Source organism: Orbicella faveolata, unplaced genomic scaffold (genome assembly GCF_042242905.1).
Source record: "Orbicella faveolata isolate gen_17 unplaced genomic scaffold, um_ofav_v1 contig_13, whole genome shotgun sequence".
NCBI lineage: Eukaryota > Metazoa > Cnidaria > Anthozoa > Scleractinia > Merulinidae > Orbicella > Orbicella faveolata.
Genome location: NW_028301540.1, coordinates 5,244,776 through 5,264,105, shown reverse-complemented (window position 1 = coordinate 5,264,105; position 19,330 = coordinate 5,244,776). Strand labels below are relative to the sequence as shown.

Here is a 19,330-nt window from a genome sequence, read left to right as displayed (position 1 = left end):
GTAAACGGACTTTAAAATGACGCCACGCCAGGTAGTTCCCAGATCGCTATGCCCGAGGATGACTTGGGCACTAAAGCAAGTGATTTTGATAATTGTTACGAATATTTTCGTGTGACGAAATGGATGTCAGGAAATTGAATTAAAAACACAACTTATTTTGAGCCAAATAATGTTGAACTGCCGGGGAAATGTTATGGTGGTGCGAAGCTTTGAGAAATTAAAGAGATCCGTATGAATAATATAACTTTTTGTATGACGAGTTTTCATTGTTATTCAAATTAATCTTATGTCAAACAAATCTTACGTAAGTTCATTCCAAAATTGAAGTAGGCCCTTGTGGATTTATATTTCTAAGATTGTAGAAGCGTCGATTAAATGGTTAAGCGACAAAATAGTTGTCTTTTCACTAGCTTTCTATATTTCAAAGACTACCAAGTTAATTTATAGTCTGGCATTCAAATGGTAACCAACATCGGAAGACATTATTAAAAACACATTACATATGTTAGTAGGTTGTTCTGCATGAAAAAGTAAATTGTGAAAAGACATAATTTCTTTCTGCAAGTGAACCGATATTTGTATCAAGCTGACTCAGTATTTACTACACGCTTCATGGAGTAAACGAGTAAAATAATTCTGATAATAAGTTCTTCAGAAAAATTGCAAAACCTGTTAGGCTAATCTGAAAAGGGTTGACAGAACCATGTGAAAGTTAAAGCTTGAGAGCTTGCGTTTCGGACAGGGTGTACTTTGAAGAAACAAGAATGACGTGAGATAAATTTAAATATTTGAAACTCTATATCAGTCACATTAGCTTCTTGCACGGACAATATCTTCTCTGGGTTTGATTTATAATATCAATGTGCAGTGAATTATATAATTGGCTGTTAGGTAAAGGAACTTTTAGAGCTGAGTCAGGCACAGTTTAGCAAACATTACGGACATCACGGTTGTGTTTAATAGTATTTTTCTCAGCTGCTTCTTTATTAACAATGATAAGTCGAATTCAAAGCAGTTGCAAAAACGGGGTGAAGTTTGAAGACGCCATGACTCAAGCTCTTACTGAGATCTTGCAGAACCTACAGGTGGTCAATGAAGATACTAAAAAGCCGAGATGCCGAAAGGCCAGCGTTCCAGCTATTTGGTATACAACGGTAGGAGCAACTCAAGAAAGAACAAGAACTTTCAACCAATCGAATATAAAAATGGAAAGAAGATTTTCTGAAATAGCTGCTTCAGATTTGTCGACCATGCCTGTGTTGCAGTCCTTGGAAGAAGAAAAGGTCAGCACTGAACAGGTTGATGTCAGCTTGGGTTGCCAGGGTAAAGTAATTGAAGAAGTAAGTGAAGAAATGAAAAGAGAGGATGAAGATGTTAAGCCTAGAGGACTGATCGGTGCTCCTGTTGGAGGAACCTCAGAAACGACAACTGTTATGCAACCGAAAAAGGAAATGGAAAGAAAAATGTCCGTCATCTCTGCTCCAGCTTTGACAGCCATGCCTTCGCTGCAGTCCCTGGAGGAAGAGGAGGTTAACATTGATAAGGCTGATGTCAGCTTGGGTTGCCAGGACAAAGGGATTGAAGAAGTCAGTGCAGAAAAGCTAAAAGAAGATGAAGATGTCAAGCCTAGAGGACTGATCAGTGCTCCTGTGAGAGGAACCTCTGAAACGACAACTCTTAAGCAACCGAAAAAGAAAATGGGAAGGAAATTTTCCGTATTCACTGCTCCAGCTTTGTCAGCAACACCTTCGTTGCAGTCTTTGGACGAAGAGAAAGTCAACAACGATGAGGTTGATATCGGCTTGAGTATCAACGACAAAGTTGTTCAAGAAGTCAGGGCAGATAAGCAAAGAGAAGGTGTTAATATGCAGCTTAGAAGACGGATCAGTGCTCCTGTTATAGGAACCTCAGAAACGACAACTCTTGAGCAACCGAAAAAGGAGATGACATTTTCCGTATTCGCTGCGCCAGTTTTGTCAGCCATGCCTTCGCTGCAGTCCTTGGACGAAGAGGAAGTCAACATTGATAAGGTTAGCATCGGCTTGGGCTGCCAGGATAAAGTGATTGAGGAAGACAGTGCAGAAACGCAAATAGAGGATGAAGATATTCAGCCTAGAAGAAGAAGAATCAGTGCCCCTGTTATAGGAACCTCAAAAACGACAACTTTTAAGCAGCCGAAGAAGAAAATAAAAAGGAAATTTTCCGTATTCACTGCTCCATCTTTGTCAGCAACACCTTCGCTGCAGTCCTTGGACGAAGAGGAGGTCAACATTGATAAAGATGATATCAGTTTGGGTTACCAGGACAAAGTTATTCAAGAAGTCAGTGCAGAAAGGCAAAGAGAAGGTGTTGATATCCAGCTTAGAAGAAGACGAATCAGTGCTCCTGCTTTTGGAACCTCAGACACGAAAACTCCTAAGCAACCGAAAAAGAAAATGAGAAGGAAATTTTCCTTATTCGCTGCTCCAGCTTTGTCAGCAACACCTTCTCTGCAGTCCTTGGACGAAGAGAAGGTCGACATTGACGAGGTTGATATCGGCTTCGGTTACAACGACAAAGCGATTAAAAGAGACACTAAGAAACAACCCAGAAGACGAAGAGTTAGCGCACCCGCTAGAACGTACAGAGAAACAGAAGAGACGACAACTTTTAAGCAGCTAAAAAAAGATCTTGTTAGAAAAATGTCCAGGCCAACTTTTCTCCCTGATTTACCTTTGTCAAGTATGCCTTGGTTGGCTGATTGCGTTGAAGACCAAATGGAAGAGGACTTTGAACCTGTTGAATTTAACTTAAGTTTTCTTGACGATTTAATGAAATCCGTGTAGATGATTGAAAAGAAACTCCGAATTCACCTTATTAGCAAAGAATTTTGTGCAGAGAAACATTTGACTGACAGATTTTTAATGCAAAAGCCACAATGCCACAAACTGATTGTTTGCCGATTAATGAAGAGTGGTTAACAACAAAAAGCTAGTGTCGAGGAACTTGAGTGAAAGCTATCAATATCTTCTATCAGATTCCATGGTTTGTTTAAATACATATACACACACCTATCGTTTTTTAAGTTCCTTGCTTGCCTGCTCAGTGATATGCAGTGTCATCACGGGCAATATTCGATCGAGTAGAGCCGTCGTGTGTGGCCTGTTTGTGTTTCTGATATTTTACAACTGATATGCTTGAGTTGAAGATTTGATCGCTCAATATCAGTTTGTTCGCATAGAATTGATCTTAATCGATTTCATAGCGGGCAAAGCGGAAAGTACAAAACAACTTATGAACTCAGTAAGTTAAAATGACGTCAATTGTTCTTATTTTAAAAATGATTTGCTCGCTGGTAAAAGTGCTTTACACTTAGGTAATTGTTGCAGTACAAAAAAAAAATACGGACAATTTTTGTCAAATTTCAGCTTGTTTGAAACAAGTCAATGTCTGTTTGTTTTATTTGTTTGTGTGTTTGTTTGTATATCAGACTCCATTGTTTCAGGAATAAACTGTATTTTTGAAGTATTCGATATTTTGCTGTTGTTTTGCTTGACTGGATTTTAAACATACATGCTCTTATGCTACTAAACAGTTCAATGCAGGCATAACTAAATAATGCGCTTACTTTTCGGTGCAGAATTAACGGAAAATTGTTGGTCAAATCGTTAATTTTGGTGTCGCCTATAAGGAAATACTTCAGGAAGACGTTTAAGTGGAAAAACGATAATTCCTCCGCCAGAGTGGTAAAATAAAAGCACTAACGCGCTTTTAAAAGTACCAAAATACTTTCGTTCACACTAGCGTTTTCGTTTTGTTGTCACCGGTGCATGTCCACAACAATGCGTTTTCATTCGAAAACGCATACTTTTTGATACGTTTGCGCCTGTCGTCTACACTAAACACCCGAAAACGTTGGTGGAGGCGACGGATTTTTTCTGTACCGTTTTCAAAAGTCTCCGGTTTCTCCTATCTACGGAGCGTTTTCAAAGCGATGCGTTCGTAAAAGGCTGCAATTTTGAAACCGTTTCCGAAAGCCTTCGTTTTTATCACCGTTTTGGGTCGTTTTAGGGTGGACGATAGGCGAAAACGTATCAAAAAGTATGCGTTTTGAAACGAAAACGCATTGATGTGGTCAAGGCTTTACACTTAATCATCACCCTGCTTTTTTGTCCGCATAACCCACTGACAGACTCTCAGGTAAACACGCAATATTATTGGCTCCACAAGGTCCTTCTAATTAACAATTAGATTATGAGCTCAAAATTTCTATTTAAACAATGGAGTGTTTCTGTCGAGGAACTATACTATCGGCTTATAGTTACCCCGCGGAAATTTTACGTTCTTAAAGCAATGTTTGCCCGAGAAATGAAGCTTCGAGGGCAAATATGCTAGTTTTGAGAACATCAAATTGTCAAGGGGCAAATATCAGACCGAAGTTCCAGGACATAAACATTCTATTGTCTTTATTGTTCGCCACTAAATTTTCTCCTCGTGCCACTTCAAAAATCATGTCAAATTATTTTCAACTTTTTTTGATGAAAGGCCTGAAAGCCAAATGTTAAGTTTGAAAAAGAAAACAATCAAAACCCACTTAATAGAGTTTCAGTTGTTTATTTTTTATAAGCCCGCTTGTTTACAGAAAAATGTTCACGGACGAGTACTATCCATCCGGGTATTTTCCTCCGACCGGCACTATGGGAAGATAGTGTCTCTTCGCTGATGAACACTATCGCGTCACGTGATCAATTTAAAGCAATAAGAATCGGAGAAAAATTAGTGGTGAAGTGGCTGATAGTGTTCGAGTAGCTCAACCAATCAGATTGCAGTATTTGCATTAGTATACTATTAGAACTAATCGACGGCTCGAGAGGGTAAATCTTTGAAAATGGCTTCAACTTCTCGTTTTCGAGAGTTTGTGCAATAAATATACTGTTTTTCGATATATCGGTCAGTGTGGGTTATGTTAATAAAATTAGACAGCTTTCTTTCAGGTTAGTTACGTGTCTTATTGTAAGTATAAAGTAGAGACGAACACAGGATAGTTTAACAAGAACTATATGTTCTAGTGCGTCTTCTGAATGATGATAAAGGGGTGTAGTCAGCTCGGGAGCGGGGTAACTCCCTGTTGTCATGAAGCTCTCTAGAACCTCTAATTTCATTGGATCTTGTTAGCACGAAACTCTCTTGTTTAAGGGCTAGGGTCCATTGTTACTACTGTTTGTGTATCATTTTCTCAGCCAATCCTGTGAGACGTTCCGAAAGCTTCATGGCGACCGGTAATTCCTAGTAATAGGCTAATGAGGATGTACATGTGTCGCTGGATGCGGTCGCATTTTCTGACGACTGGATCGACTATAATGGGGTTGCATTTTCAATAGAGTTATAGGAATGGGGTCGCACTTTTTTGGGGTTTCGAGAGAAAGAAAATTCTGACAAGTAGGGATTTAAAAATTTAAAAATGTCACTTCATTTTAGGATGAAATAGTTTAAGGGCTTTATAAGTTAGATACATAAACAGAAAGTGACTAAGTTGGGATTGCGAAAATTACACTTGCCCAAAAGTGACTAAGATAAGGCCTATAATTGGCCATAGAACTGACTATTATGGGGTAGGAGTTCTGAGAGGTCAGCAGCACATACCCAGCAAAACTTCCCCCCCCCCCTCCCCCGGAAGTGGGGTAGCCAGTCTGGTAGTTTGTCCCTTCATGGTAAGTGGTTTGAACCCAGCTGTGTCAGTAGTTTGTAGCCACCAACAACAGTTTTTTTCAGAACTGCTCTCACTGCACCCAGACGATCACATGAAGTGTACGAGTTCAGCCCTTCGAATTCGTTACGCATGCCCTGTTAAACCGCAGACACATAACTCAACGGCTTAATGCGTCTCTGTTATAACAAGTAAATGGGGCCAATATTTGGAGATAAAAATAAATTGGGCGTAATTTAAACAAAAAAATCTCTTTATCTGCTAGCAACTGGCTTTCCCAAAACCAGGACCGATTGAAAAATAATACATTTTGTTTTCAGGTTTTTACGTTGTCCTGCATGAAAGAGCTTGGTGTACAAGGAAATTATTGCTGAACTTTAATTTGTGTAAAGTTAAGTGAAGTTACTTCACGCTCCAGTAAATGATAAAGTATACTCTATAAAAGCAAGAGAAGATCAACTGAGATGGTTGTCGACAAACTCACACACACTCGCACCGCTAACTTTCTTACGTTTTAGATACAGTCAGTTACTGCAATTTGGGAGAACAAATATAACGTGAAATAATTTTGAATATTTGCCCTAATGTCGTAAATCATTGGTTCTGTTAGCGCAATACTCGTCACGTAATTGGCTGTGGTCTAGAAGCATCGGAACACGTAAGCAGAGTGCGGAAGGCCATTGAAGCTTTATAAAGGCGCTGAGAGCTCACAGCTCAAGTAAAAGGCTGAGTGATAGCTCAATGCTTGGAGATATTTGGTCTCAGTTTGGCATCTGAATACTTTCCTTTATAGACATCATTCCTTTGTTCACGATGAAGAGTGGAAGAGACCAGCTAAGTCGACGAAAGAAGGAAGGTAATTATGAAGAAGCCATGAATCAGGCTTTTAGTGAAATCTTTCGGAATCTCAAGGAGATTAAAGAAGACACTGAGAAGCAAAGAAAGAAAGTTAATCTTGAGCGACAGAAAAGAGTTAGTGCTCCTGCTATGACGCTTAAAGAAACGAGCACCGCCTTCCAGCAATCGGAAAATGAACTTAACGGAAAACTGTCGCCGGCTAGTACCCCGTATTTCCCAACCATGCACTGGGTTTTGCCGTGCTTCGATGAAGACGATGGAGACGATGGAGACGTAGAACCGGTTGATTTCAACTTTGGTGCCTTCGACAATATCACAACTAATATCAGAAAAAGTCAGTCGAACATGAGTTGAAATATATTTTGGTAAACTGAGGATTTTGCCAGGAGGAACAATACAACGGATCACAGAACAGTTCTGAGGTCTCAGACTGCAGGTGTTTTCACCAGCCAAAGGATTTTTGAAGCGACAACCACAAAGATTTGGTTCAAGATTAATGAACAGAGTAGAACAACAAACAGTTAATTTTGAAACTTATAGATATTATCTTTGTGTTGGTTAAAATACAGGCCAGAATTTACCCGAGACCTTTACAGCTGTAAAATTCTAAGCTCGCATATTTTAAAATCGATGCAGTAACATGGCCAGATCATGGCTGTCCGTGCGAACGATATTTGAGTGAATAAGATCGCTGCGTGTGGGGCGCAGTAGTTGATTTATGATAATAAAACGACATATACGAGTTGAAGTGATTCTAGGTCATAGGATTGAGAAGTTTAGGAAAGCCACGAGGCGTAAAAGGTTCTATATCAAAGCAATTAATTATCACGCCGGTTTATAAGCTCTCGAGATATATAAGAAATAAAGATATAATGATATGCTTGATGACAAATGCCAAATAAAGTGTAGAAAATACGTACGTGTAGTTACAGCTTTACATTTCTATAGTTTAAAGTTTGTTTGGTAGCAACGTTTGTCCACCAGTTGTTTGGAGGGCATGCACAAACCCACGAGCTTCTTGCTACTGACACATTCAGAGAGGAAGGGTTGTACCACAGACATGCATAAAGACACGTCTATTTACCTTACTGTTGCAACACTATTCACAAGACTCAACGAAGCTTGTCAAGAAACAAAAGCTCAGTCGAAAGCGGAAATACACGTAGATTTTTGTCATTAGAATGTCTAGGTGTTCATTCTTGAAAAATGATCTCAGATCTATACCATGGCGTTCTAATAAGCACTCGTTTCACTAGATTGCCGGACCTCATGACTTCAGCTAAGTCAAGTGTAGGGATATGATGGTGATGGGTGTGATAATTGTACCCTTGGGGAACCTTTGTATAATAGTTACAGAAGGTATTTTTGGGGCATACCATTCATGGTAGGACACATTTAGTCGCCTTCCCCTTCTCCCCTTAAATGCTAATCGCAAGCAAGCAGCAGTAAATAAATGCTAACCGTAAGCAAACAGCAGTAAATAAATGCTAGCCACAGGCAAACAGCAGTATAAAAGGCTAACCGCAAGCAAACAGCAGTATATAAATGCTAACCGCAAGCGAACGACGATAAATAAAAGCAAACTACATATGTATCCTACCATGAATTATATCCCTGTTTTTGGTTCCTTTTAGAACTTTAAATACTATTAAAATTGGATATTTTGTATACAAAAACATATTGCAGTAATTATATCATTTACTTATTTATCCCCTTAATGATTTTACAGAAGAGAGCCATGTGCACCACAACTTTTTCGCAACCAGATGAACACTCTGAGCCCCTCTTCAAAGAACTAGAGATTCTGAAATGAAGTGACCCTGTTACCCTTCACAAAGCACTTCTTATGAATCAGTATCATCATAAACCTTCTTCCATCTTCTTTTGATAATTTCTTTCAAACAGTATGATCAATTCATCAGTACAATACTAGGCTTGCTTCCAAATCAACTTATAATGTCAACACCATAGAAACAAACTGTTTTCTTTTTTTAACATTCAGTTTGCAGCTGTGAAAGTTTGGAATAATTTGGATGAAAGTATTAAATACCTCCCCCTTATAATATTCAAAAACAAGGTAGCTCAAGTTAAACTTAACATCTCACAATCGTACTGATTGCCAACATTCATGAGTTTCCATCTGGCATTTACTAGTTGAGCAATAGAGCACTTTTTACGTATTTACATAGCCTCATCTAAAGACGAGAAGGGTAGGGAGAATTCGAAACAGTTATGCAAACTCGAGACGTAGTAAAGGGTTTGCATAACTTTCGAGAACTCTCCCAATTCCTCCGAGTGTTTACATGAGGCTATGTAAACATGGAAAAAGTGCTCTATGCTTTTATCAAATAATTCTCAAAAATACGCGCGAATCTAAAACGTCACACCCGTGTTTACATACTCTCATCTAAACACACCAATCGACCAATGAGAGCGCGCGTAGTACCTCAGTTATTTTACAATGACTTATCAGTATTTATTACTAATTTACTTTATTCCTAGGTATTTAGTGATTTACTGATTTCAAGTCCGCTCACTTATTTCTTGTTTCTTTTTCTTTTTCCCCTTATTTTGTGTCCTTACTACCCCCCCCCCCTCCCTTAAGCTTTACTGCCAAGCATATATCTTATACATATATATACTATTATATAAATATCTTATATAAATACTATTTAACTTCACTCAGCTCGACTGGCTTTAAGTTATTCTTAGTGAATTTACTAATTTTCTGTTTTAATTATCTTTTTTTGTAACCAAGAGTTTTCTATTTGAGTAAAAAGCGTGTGTTGTTGTTGTTGTTGTTGTTGTTGTTAAAATTCAGTTTGCCTTGGTACCACTAAGGGTCAAAATGGCCATTCGCAAATCCTTCTTAGGGTTGCTATTAAATTAAAGTTGTGATGATAGCCGACCTGACAATTTTGCAAAGGAGGCTTGGAGTGAGCTCAAATGGTGCAGTGTGTGCTACAGCAAGAGAAAATGAGAAAATGTCTCCTCATTCTCTCTTGGTCACAGGTAGAGTAAGACCTGTTTAGCCGGTACAACTTTTCCACCTGCACAACATGTTGGACCTCATCCTTTATATCTTCAATTGCTTTTCGTTCCTTTGTTATGGAGGTTTGACGATGTTTTGAGGGTTTCAAAATTGGGCGGCTTATTCTTCGGGGGTGGGGGGAAGATGGCTTATTATGGGATTGTTACTGTGAATAAATAGGAACCATACTGTTTCCCAGCCACGTCCCTCCGCTCTCCACCGTATTCCACTGATTCACGTCATGGACGGCGCACACAACAGTTCTGTTTTATGGGAGGAGAGGGTAAGGAGAGTTTCGCTTTTATTTGAGTCAAGAGGTTTTTCATCAGGATTAATGATTTTAATTAGCTCAGTTTCACACGTGTACTCGGTTAGAACGGCAAATAAGCCACGTGTTGTAAACTCACGTGTCCACAGTTCGTTGATCTGAACGTTTCACAACTTAGGTGACATATTGAACTAATGAAACCCCTCAGTTGATAACAATAATTTCCTTATGCAGCGGACAGTGAAAATAACTAAAAAAAAACAATAAAGAGTCAGTTAGTTCTCGGACTGAATTTGCTGAAGTGACTGTGAAGTGAATCAAATCAGAATCGCTATGTTTACTTACAACACCGGATATATCAGGTCTTAAAGAGCATGGTGGTAAAAGGTTAAACGTAAGTGAGTAAACCAAACTAACAAAGTGTGTAACAAATTAATTCAACAGTGCTGTTTCAATGGTAAAACGTCAGTAGGTATTTCAAGGTGTTCTTACTAAAAAGCCTGAATCGTGGTTTATTTTGCTTATATTTATTTCGCAATCGTTTCTTGACGTTTTAGATCTTACTTAAATGACAGTTATGGTGCAATTAATCTTTTCGGAGATTTGGCACATTAATAAAGGCATCCGATCCAATAATCTCTCATTTAGTAATAGTTTTAACCCCATTAGTAGATCACCTGTCAGCCACTGATTTTAATTAGCTATTCTTTTATTTCAGTTTTCAGTTCACATAGTTATTTTTTTTTAATCCATGAAGACTAACTGGAGATTACTTCTGTCAGTGAAACTTTCACGAACAATATTTTAAATTCAGAACATTCCCGCTTAAATAAGGCATTCTTGTTTATTTTGTTTATTTATTTACAATCGACACCTTTATTGGCTACAATTACTCAATGCTTAAAAAAATGTCTTCCGGCGATGAAGCGTGCTTGATTTCACGCGCAACCATGATGCCGGAGAGCTCTTTTGCTCACATGACAACGGGCGTTTTTCAAAATATTTTCTTTCCCTACTTTTCTCTTACTCTTGTTCACTAACCCAAAAAGGAAGGGGATCGATCGTGTTTGAGAAAAAAATGAGTCTGAAGTATTTACACAGATAAATAGTAAATACCGGGGTATAAAAGTTATATACAACTCTGTTATCTATTATACATTTACATTTCTTTGGCACTTAACTTGAAAATAAAAAAGTTCTATACGGAAATGGTTTCGCCAGTATTTCAACATACATGAATGAAATATTTGGGTGGTTCTTCCAAGGGTAAGAAGAACTTGCTAACAGAACTTCTCGGGTTTCGTGATTCCTGAGGTTTCAAGTTAATCCCTCAGTGTAAAATCCTGTACTGAATCGTCACGCAGTAAATAATATCTCATCCTGTGAATAGATTTCACATAGTTCCAAAATTCAAGTCTTTCCGAGCCAGCCATACGTTTTTCAATAATTGTTCAAGAAACCAAAACTTGATTCAATCGCTCTTCAAAAAATGTCTTTTCTTCTTCTTCTTCAAAGCACTGCAAAACCCAACGCATGGTCGACAGAGTTGATGATGTCGCGGGTACTGTTGTAGACAGTGATCTGTCGAGTTTTTTCGGCTGTTTAAAAGTTGCTGCTGTTTCTCTGAGGGCTGTGGCTGGAGCACTCCCTCGCCTTCGCTGAAGATTTATTTTCTCTCTTCGCTTTTTTGTGTCCTGTTGGATCTCCTTGAGATTCTGAAAGATCTCACTCAAAGCCTGGTTCATGGCCTGTTCGTAATTCACTCCTTCCGCCTGGCAATGGTATTGCTGTCCTTGACCGTTATTCACCATTGCAAATTAAATTAAGGCAAGCTCAAAAAAGTGGAGTTAGGTCCTCGAACGTCAATAGTTGGAACTGTGCCGCGTGATGAAGACGGTCTTGTTATAAACGGGTCTGATGTACTCTTGACTTAATCCTCTAGTTCTTATTAAATAACCAATGAACGCCTCGTTGCGCTTTCACAAAAGGTCTTAAGTCACGGAATACAGCGTTTAGGTTGTTTTAACGTGATTTTAACAACTAAGATCAACTAACACGTGAGCTCAACTGGAAATAAGGCTTGATTGTTTCGGCAATGTTTCATTGTGTTCAGCACCTCATTTGAAACAATTTTTGTTTCGAATCGTGGCCTTTGCGTGAAAAATGATGACAAGGTCAGATCCCTGCCTTGCCTGTCTTGTGGACGGTGTATATAACATTTTGCTGAGAAAGATCACATACAAGTTTTTTTTTTTTTTTTTTTTTTTTTCCGACCACCTGCTCGGATTTAAAATATCCACTTTCTAAATCCTCGACGGTCCAAGCTTGTGCTAACGTGGCAGTACTACGTCACGAAAATTTCTAATCGTCTTAATTTTCACGTGAATCTTCCTTCCCCTGTTGTAGTCACAATGCTCATTTTGGGCTAATGCATGGAACAGCCTCGCGGCTCTGGCCCGCGCCTCTGGGTAGCGCGGAGAAGGGAGAGTTCAGAGCAGGGCGGAAAAAGGCCGTACATGTAAGCGCCCTCGGCAACCTCCTTTCCAGAGTCCCCTCTCTCGGGGAAGAGAGAGGACCCTGGGAACGAGATTTCTACCATTTTGATGAAATGGTGCTGACCACTGGAGCCTGCAATTTTCAACATGGCGGACGAGTCGACCCAAGGAACGTGCGGTGAACTGTACAATCAAAAGATTGCTCGTGGTCGAGTAGATTATGTTCGTGAAGAATACAAGCGTTATAAACGAAAGAAACCTCCTCCTGACTTGAGTGAAGTTATTGACTTCCAAGATCCGTCCACATTTGGTGAGCGTATTCAGAAAGTCGAGCTGAACGAAAGCAAATATCATTCGAAGTTCGGACTTCGTTGTGTCTCAGAATGGCGAATGTACGAGCTAAAAACTTGTCCAGGGTTTATGTTTATAGTGAATCCTTTTTCGCCTGGGGCACAGCAGTACTGGACTCGGCGTTGCATGGAAGATTTTCCACGTAAACCAAACGTGTGTAACTTGGACGCCCACGTGAAGTTAGACCCGGAGAAGTCTGTGTGGGAACTTAGTCACGGGTAAGAACTTCTTACGTGCCTGGTGATAATGATCAAAAAATTTCGCCTGTTTGAATCTCTACATAATCAAGCAGCAGGTTAAGAGAATTGAGGCAATCGTCTCCTGGTTGCGCAATTCTTTCCGAGGGAGGTGGGAGGGTGGGAGGCGGCCTCTCCGTTTTGTAAACGGTCGATGCCATTTTCGCGACACTTAGAAATTTTTTTGACTATCAACGAATTTTTCTTTACTAAATTGAAGAAAAAAGAAAATTTGTAAGTAACCAAAACAAAGCTATAGAAATTTGTGAAGAGCTATAAATGCAGATTTGTCGACATAAGGTTTTGTGGAACAATAATAAACCAGGAGTTCTCCTTGAGACCTGCTAGATCCACACCGAGAGACATAAATATTGCAAAAACTGAAAATAAGAAAGGCATTAGCAAAACTTCATATTGCTTATTTACTTTGAGAAATGTTTTGACCCACAAAGGAGATTCTTGTCAAACTGAGAGTATCAAATTATTATTATTATTATTATTATATTAATATTATATAATCATATTATTATTAATATTATTATTATTATTAATGTGAGAAATATGTGTACCTATGATCATGACCACCACAACATAACATAACATAATAACATAACAGTCATAAATTTTGTTAGATTGTCAGAAATTACTAAAGAAATTTTTTTCATTCCACAGCAGTGATGAAAATAATGACCTAATGGACAGGCTGCGTTGGGTTCACCTTGGCTATCACTTTGACTACAATGTTGTTGATTACAAGCCTGAAAGGTACTATGACTTCCCATCAGACTTAGCTGGTATGGCACAACATATCGCTAATGCAATCGGTTATCCTGACTACTCCCCTGAGGCTGGCATTGTCAATTACTATCCCCTGGGGGGCTCTATGGGGGGTCACACCGATCATTATGAGTCAGATCTGTCGTGGCCATTGATTTCCTTGAGCTTTGGTCAGACAGCAATCTTTCTTATTGGTGGAGCAACCAGAGATATAAGACCAGTTGGTGAGTAAATAAAATAAATGAATGACTATTTATGAGTAGAAGTGCCATTTTTGCATCTAAATACAGCTGTAAGTCTTGTTTTTGACATAAAGAACGTATTAAGTGTTTCTTTTATTTTGTCAACTTTTTAATTTCCAACGGTTCAAATCCATCCCAACTAGAAACATTTTACTTTCAAAGAGTAAGACATCAAGACTCTATCCCACTCATCTTAGCTTAGGCTGCATACCATGACCTGGGTAATGTTATGGAGGATGCTTGAGCTGTGGATGAGAGCAAGAACACATAGCAGGGTGTGTCCATCACTCCAACTCACTCCCTATCATTACTTGAGGGTGCACTATGCATTCTGCTCACCTCTCTCCACCCCTTAGCCGTTAACCCACTTTCTTGCCAGTCCAACCTCGTTCCCAGGGTCTTTTCCCTGGCTCGGGGGTGGGGCAGGAAAAGACCCTGAGGGGCAGGAAACACCCCACTCCCAAGCCAGGGAAAAGACCCTGGGAACGAGGTTGAACTACAGTCAACTTTTGTTATAGTGGACACCCTCAGGACTGTCATTTTGGTGTCAGTAATAGCATGATTCCACAACAGCAGGGTGTGATGAAAATGACCCATTTTTGATTGTGAAGTCTCACATATAACATATACTGAGCTGCACTTTTTCAAGATTTCCAGATTCTTTTAGTTTGTAGTATACATTTACTTTGACACATACTCATAAAATATAGGTCAAAATAACAGTCTAATAGTGTACAAACTGGCAAACATTCCAAGGCTGCAGAGTAATGTCATTGAATATGGCCAAGTTGTCCATTGTAAGGAGAAGAGAAATATTAGAAATATTAGTCTGGGACCACATGAAGTGTCCAATTCCTTAACAGTCTGACTTAATAACAGTGAGAGTTGTTTCCATACATTTCTTTGTAGCTTTGATTTTTGAACCTCCAGATTTTTGAACCCATATCTGTTCCCCTAGGTGGTTTGAAAAATCGGGATTTGATTGTTTTAATTGGCTTTTTCGTCTACTTAAGAATGTAATTTTGAACAGGGACAAAACTATTCCAACAAGAAAACTTACAAACAAATTGTTATGATTTTTGCAGCTTTGTACATTCGCAGTGGTGACATTGTCATCATGTCAGGAAAATCAAGAACTGCCTTTCACGCAGTCCCGAGAATAGTCAAAGTAGGAAACGAAAATGAACCTCCACCCTGCCTTAAATGGGAAGACAGCCTCTTAACGAATGGCGTCACTTTGTCTTCAGAAGAAGACTCAGATGAATCAAGTATCCCGGATGAGAACGTGAAATTCCCGGATGTCGTGGAGAAGAAGACTGTTGCCAGCCAAAGAACGTGTGCTTCTAACGCTGAACGAAATGAGAAACCGTTGTTTCAAGAATCCTGCGATAATAAAAATACTAATAAATTTGGCGACATCAGTAGTTTGGGAAGTGAGTACATTGAAACCAGCGAAGGTTGTCAGTGTAACAAGAATGATTTTTGTGGTAAATCCATGAAAACTATCAGCTCGGACGAATGGAGGCAGTTTGAACTCTATCTTTCAAAAACACGAATTAACGTCAACGTTCGCCAGGTGCACGAGAAAGGGATGACCATAAATTCGTTTTGTTTGTAATGTGAAATTATGAAAAGGAACACTTCATCTTTAGCGTGAACTGAAACATTCAGCTCCTAATTATCAGTGATTATTTTCGTGAAATAGCCTTCCTAAGGACACTTTTCACTGATATGGATTTTAAAAACAACACACACACAAAAGGTATTTGCCCGTTGCATTCGTTGTGACATGTAGACACATGTACACACTGTGCGCCTTTTTGTTGTTTGCTGAAGGAGATGGGCAGTATTGTTTATGTACGCGAGAGAGTTTCGTGCGAACCGCACAAGTCAGGTTTACAAATGGCCCGTTTGCAAACTTCACAATAATTTGTTCCACTTACGGTTCGCGTGTGCTAGGATTGCATTTTTACCAAAAAAATGATTTTAAAACCAAAATATAACGAGTAAAACGCGGTAATTTCAGGGTAATTAACTCAAAAAGAGACGTTTTTGTTTTAAAATAGAAGACAAATAGAATTAGGGCCAGCTGGTACGGATGGCTTTTGTTTAAACATTAAACAACCAATCAACGAAGCCAGCATTTTTTAGTAGTTTTAAAATTACCAAGTTCTGAAATAGCTGGATACACAAATAAAGATCAATAAACAGTCGGTAGTGGAAATATGAGGTTCGTAGTTAATTCCTCTTTGTTGTCTTGGTAATTGTGTATTGATAGTTCTTGACTGATATATCAACAACAGACTCGGGTTATATCAACAGTCTATCGTAGTGTAATAGCACTGGACAATAACACAACAATGGCGGCAAAGAAAATATATTCTTCTGTTCATTTTATTGTCTTAACGGAAGCTGCCCAGTTGTGCCTGCCTTTTCCGTTGTGAGCATGAGATGATACCGCTCAAAACAAAGGGACTCAATAAGAATTAACAATTCTGCTATTGTCATAGTAACAAAATTGATACGCCCCGGCTTTGGCCGACCTCGAGCCTGTTTGCATACAAATTGAACACGCGAAACGCAACTAGTTAAAAAGAGCAGATGGCTTTGAGCGAGAAAGACCGTACACTTCTCTATTTGTTTCTTCTCTGGCTGATTTATCTCATTGTTGGCGTTTTCATATTCAGAGCTGTCGAACACGATGGCGATAAAAAGCCAGATAAAACCGAAGAAGCGAAACTGGAGACGATCAAGCTCAATACTATGGCGAAGTACAACATGACTGAATCGGATTTCAACAACATTGTACAGCAAATCGAGACAGCTTCTTCGTCAAATGCAGGACCAGTATGGAACTACCACGAAGCAGTGTCTTTCGTGATTCAGTTAGTAACAACCATTGGTAAGCTAGTACTTTTAATATACTTCTTCCTCACCCTAAATAAGCTTAATTAAACACAGACTAGTAATCCTAACCTCTGACGTGCTTCAAGCAGGAAATCGTCACTAATTATTCCCAAATACGAAAACGTTTAAACACCATGGACTTCATTTAAGACCCAGGCGAGTCTGTAGGGCGTTCATTTAGAATGACGTTATTTCTCACTATTTTCAGGAATGAAACGTGCAGTCCAAATTCACTGGAAAAAAATAATTGTACCACCGCAACGTTTCAGCGGACTCTCATCCTCTTTTACATTTCTTTTACACATTTTGTTTATTTGGGACGATCTAACCTCGAGTTTTATTTGATCCTACAACGTCACGAAATTTTCTAGCCTGCTGGCAGGGCTCCCCGCAAGGAGCCTGCTCGCCGCTAGCACGCGATTTTCCCATCAACGCGATTTTTGGACGTAAAGATTGCATGACGAGACAAATGGGGAGTATTGATTATCTGTTAGGTCTAAACGTTGCGGGGATGCAAATTTTATCTTACTTTGTTTTGCTCCGGTTGGCGTGACGTCAAAACAACCTTCGAAAGTATCATGCACGCTATGTTCGTCTTCGTCACGCAACGCGCCCAAGGCAATCTGTCCTGTAACATTCAATGCCCCGGAGGGGGGGAGGGGGTACTGTACAAAGATTTATAAGGGGAGGCTTCGTCCCGGGGTCCAACCCCCTAGTATTCTTTTTGAAAGCAGTTTCCATCCCCTTTACTTAAAACAGGCGTGGTTTTGAAAACTTAGTTGATTGAGCCTGTCCAAAGGAGGAAAATAAAACAATTTTCGCGGGAAATCCCTAGGGAGCCCTCAAAAATAGAAAATGGGCACAGTCCTGCCAGCCATTCAGAATCAGCTAATATTTGAAGGAGTATTTCAAAGAGAAGAGACTAACCAAGAAAATTGGCAACTTAATCATTAGTCTCTATAGCTGGCAGGAGAGCTTTGCTTTGGCGGCGGAGTCCCCAGTGAGAGCGGCGAAGCCTTGTGGAGTTGGAGTCGTCAGTTCTTTTATTACGGTTTCTCCGATCCCCGCTCGCGTCCCGGACGCAAGCCACTCGCGCGCCAGTCCAGGCCTTATATGGGGCAAGGAAGGGAGAGTTTAGAGACTGGACTACGAAATCGTAAACGGCCGGATGACGGAAAAAATCTCAGGGAGTCTTCCCAGTTGGAAGACTCTTCCTTACATCTCAGTTGTTGTGTTATTTTTCATGTAACAACCATGTTATTTTCTTTTTTCCAGGATATGGTAATATCACTCCAGTGACAACAGGCGGCAGAGTGCTTTGTATATTCTACGCCTTCTTTGGTATCCCCATCAACATTTTGTTCCTGCAGTTAGTTGGAGAAAGAATGTTGCGAGGTGAACAACATCTTGTGACGAGATTCGAAACAAGTTGGCTAAAGAGGGAAGGCGTGCCAAAATATTTAAATGAGAAGTGTTCTTTCTTGGGTTTCGTGTTGCTAGTGATATTGTTAGTTATAAGCGCTCGAACTCAAAAGGCCATTGATGACTGGACTTTCTTTGAAGGATTTTACGCTTACTTCATCACATACACAACTGTCGGCTTTGGGGATCTGATCCCAGGGGAGAAACCAAGATCTGCAGGGCATACAGCTGTTCGAGTCATATTCATCATCCTTGGTTTGGCAGCCATGTCAAACGTCATCAATGCCCTGGTGAAATGTACCGAGTGCCTACGTTGGTTCACGAAATTGACAGCACGGTGTGGAAGAAATAAAAGGGTCGACAGACCCGTTGAAACGGAGGGAGGTGGTGAATTGGAGTTAAACGAACAAATCAAGTGAGATCTGACCAGTGTAGATTTTTGGATGCATATAAAATTTTGCCAGATTTGCCGGCAAAATGCTCTTGTCAGGGGGTATTGTAGTTGAGTAAGCGGTACGAAAGCGAGTGCAAAGAGTTGTAATAAGAGAGACTTGATAGGTAGTCGACAAAAGTGAGAAAGTTGCCATGATATGTAAAACAAATGTCTTAAACAAAATACAGTTGTGAAAGAAAGAATAAATGTTTCATCTTTCGATGCTGTTAAGCAAGCTGTTAACATAAGTCGATCAGTTTTGATCAGTATCTGTATTAAAACCGATGGTGGCTGCCAATGGAACAAGAACATGGCGCAAGGAAATGTGGTAAATCCGTAACTCTCATCTCAGTTCATTAGAGACATTTTAAACTCTACCTTTCAAAAACACGAATTTACTACTAATAATAAATGTTCGTCAGGTGCAGGAAAAAAAATAACAATGTAACTTTCAATCGCTAATTTACATGAGATTAAAACTTGAATAATTTCGGCAATATGTATACAACTGTTTAGCCCCAGACCAGAAGTCGAAAACACTGTCTATTTCTGTCCGGATTGGGACTTAATCGACTTCTGGTTGCAGGTGCGCCAACATGAAAAACAAAAGAATATTACCTATTA

General features: G+C 39.5%; 2 protein-coding genes across 3 annotated transcripts; both read left to right on the top strand.

Moving 5' to 3' along the window:
• Positions 1–12,091: 12,091 nt before the first annotated feature.
• On the top strand, positions 12,092–16,173 carry LOC110040552 (nucleic acid dioxygenase ALKBH1-like). Of its 2 annotated transcripts, none has more exons than XM_020745805.2 (3): positions 12,092–12,907; positions 13,601–13,926; positions 15,030–16,173. In XM_020745805.2, the coding sequence occupies exons 1-3, from the start codon at positions 12,486–12,488 to the stop codon at positions 15,560–15,562; spliced, it is 1,281 nt and encodes a 426-aa protein (XP_020601464.2). In that variant the 5' UTR covers positions 12,092–12,485; the 3' UTR covers positions 15,563–16,173. The 2 variants fall into 2 exon arrangements, with proteins under 2 accessions (XP_020601464.2, XP_020601456.2); XM_020745797.2 differs by having other exon boundaries at positions 13,598–13,926.
• Positions 16,174–16,323: 150 nt separating this feature from the next.
• On the top strand, positions 16,324–18,937 carry LOC110040567 (potassium channel subfamily K member 3-like). Its single transcript, XM_020745813.2, has 2 exons — positions 16,324–16,846; positions 18,127–18,937. Exons 1-2 carry the CDS (start codon positions 16,546–16,548, stop codon positions 18,690–18,692), a joined length of 867 nt encoding a protein of 288 aa, XP_020601472.2. The 5' UTR covers positions 16,324–16,545; the 3' UTR covers positions 18,693–18,937.
• The last annotated feature ends 393 nt before the right edge of the window (positions 18,938–19,330 follow it).

Coding starts and splice junctions, on each gene's coding strand:
- LOC110040552 (XM_020745797.2), top strand. CDS start 12,486: ATGGCGGACGAGTCGACCCAAGGAACGTGCGGTGAACTGTACAATCAA. Junction 12,908..13,597: donor GTGTGGGAACTTAGTCACGG/GTAAGAACTTCT, acceptor TTCATTCCACAG/CAGTGATGAAAATAATGACC. Junction 13,927..15,029: donor CAGAGATATAAGACCAGTTG/GTGAGTAAATAA, acceptor TGATTTTTGCAG/CTTTGTACATTCGCAGTGGT.
- LOC110040567 (XM_020745813.2), top strand. CDS start 16,546: ATGGCTTTGAGCGAGAAAGACCGTACACTTCTCTATTTGTTTCTTCTC. Junction 16,847..18,126: donor TCAGTTAGTAACAACCATTG/GTAAGCTAGTAC, acceptor TCTTTTTTCCAG/GATATGGTAATATCACTCCA.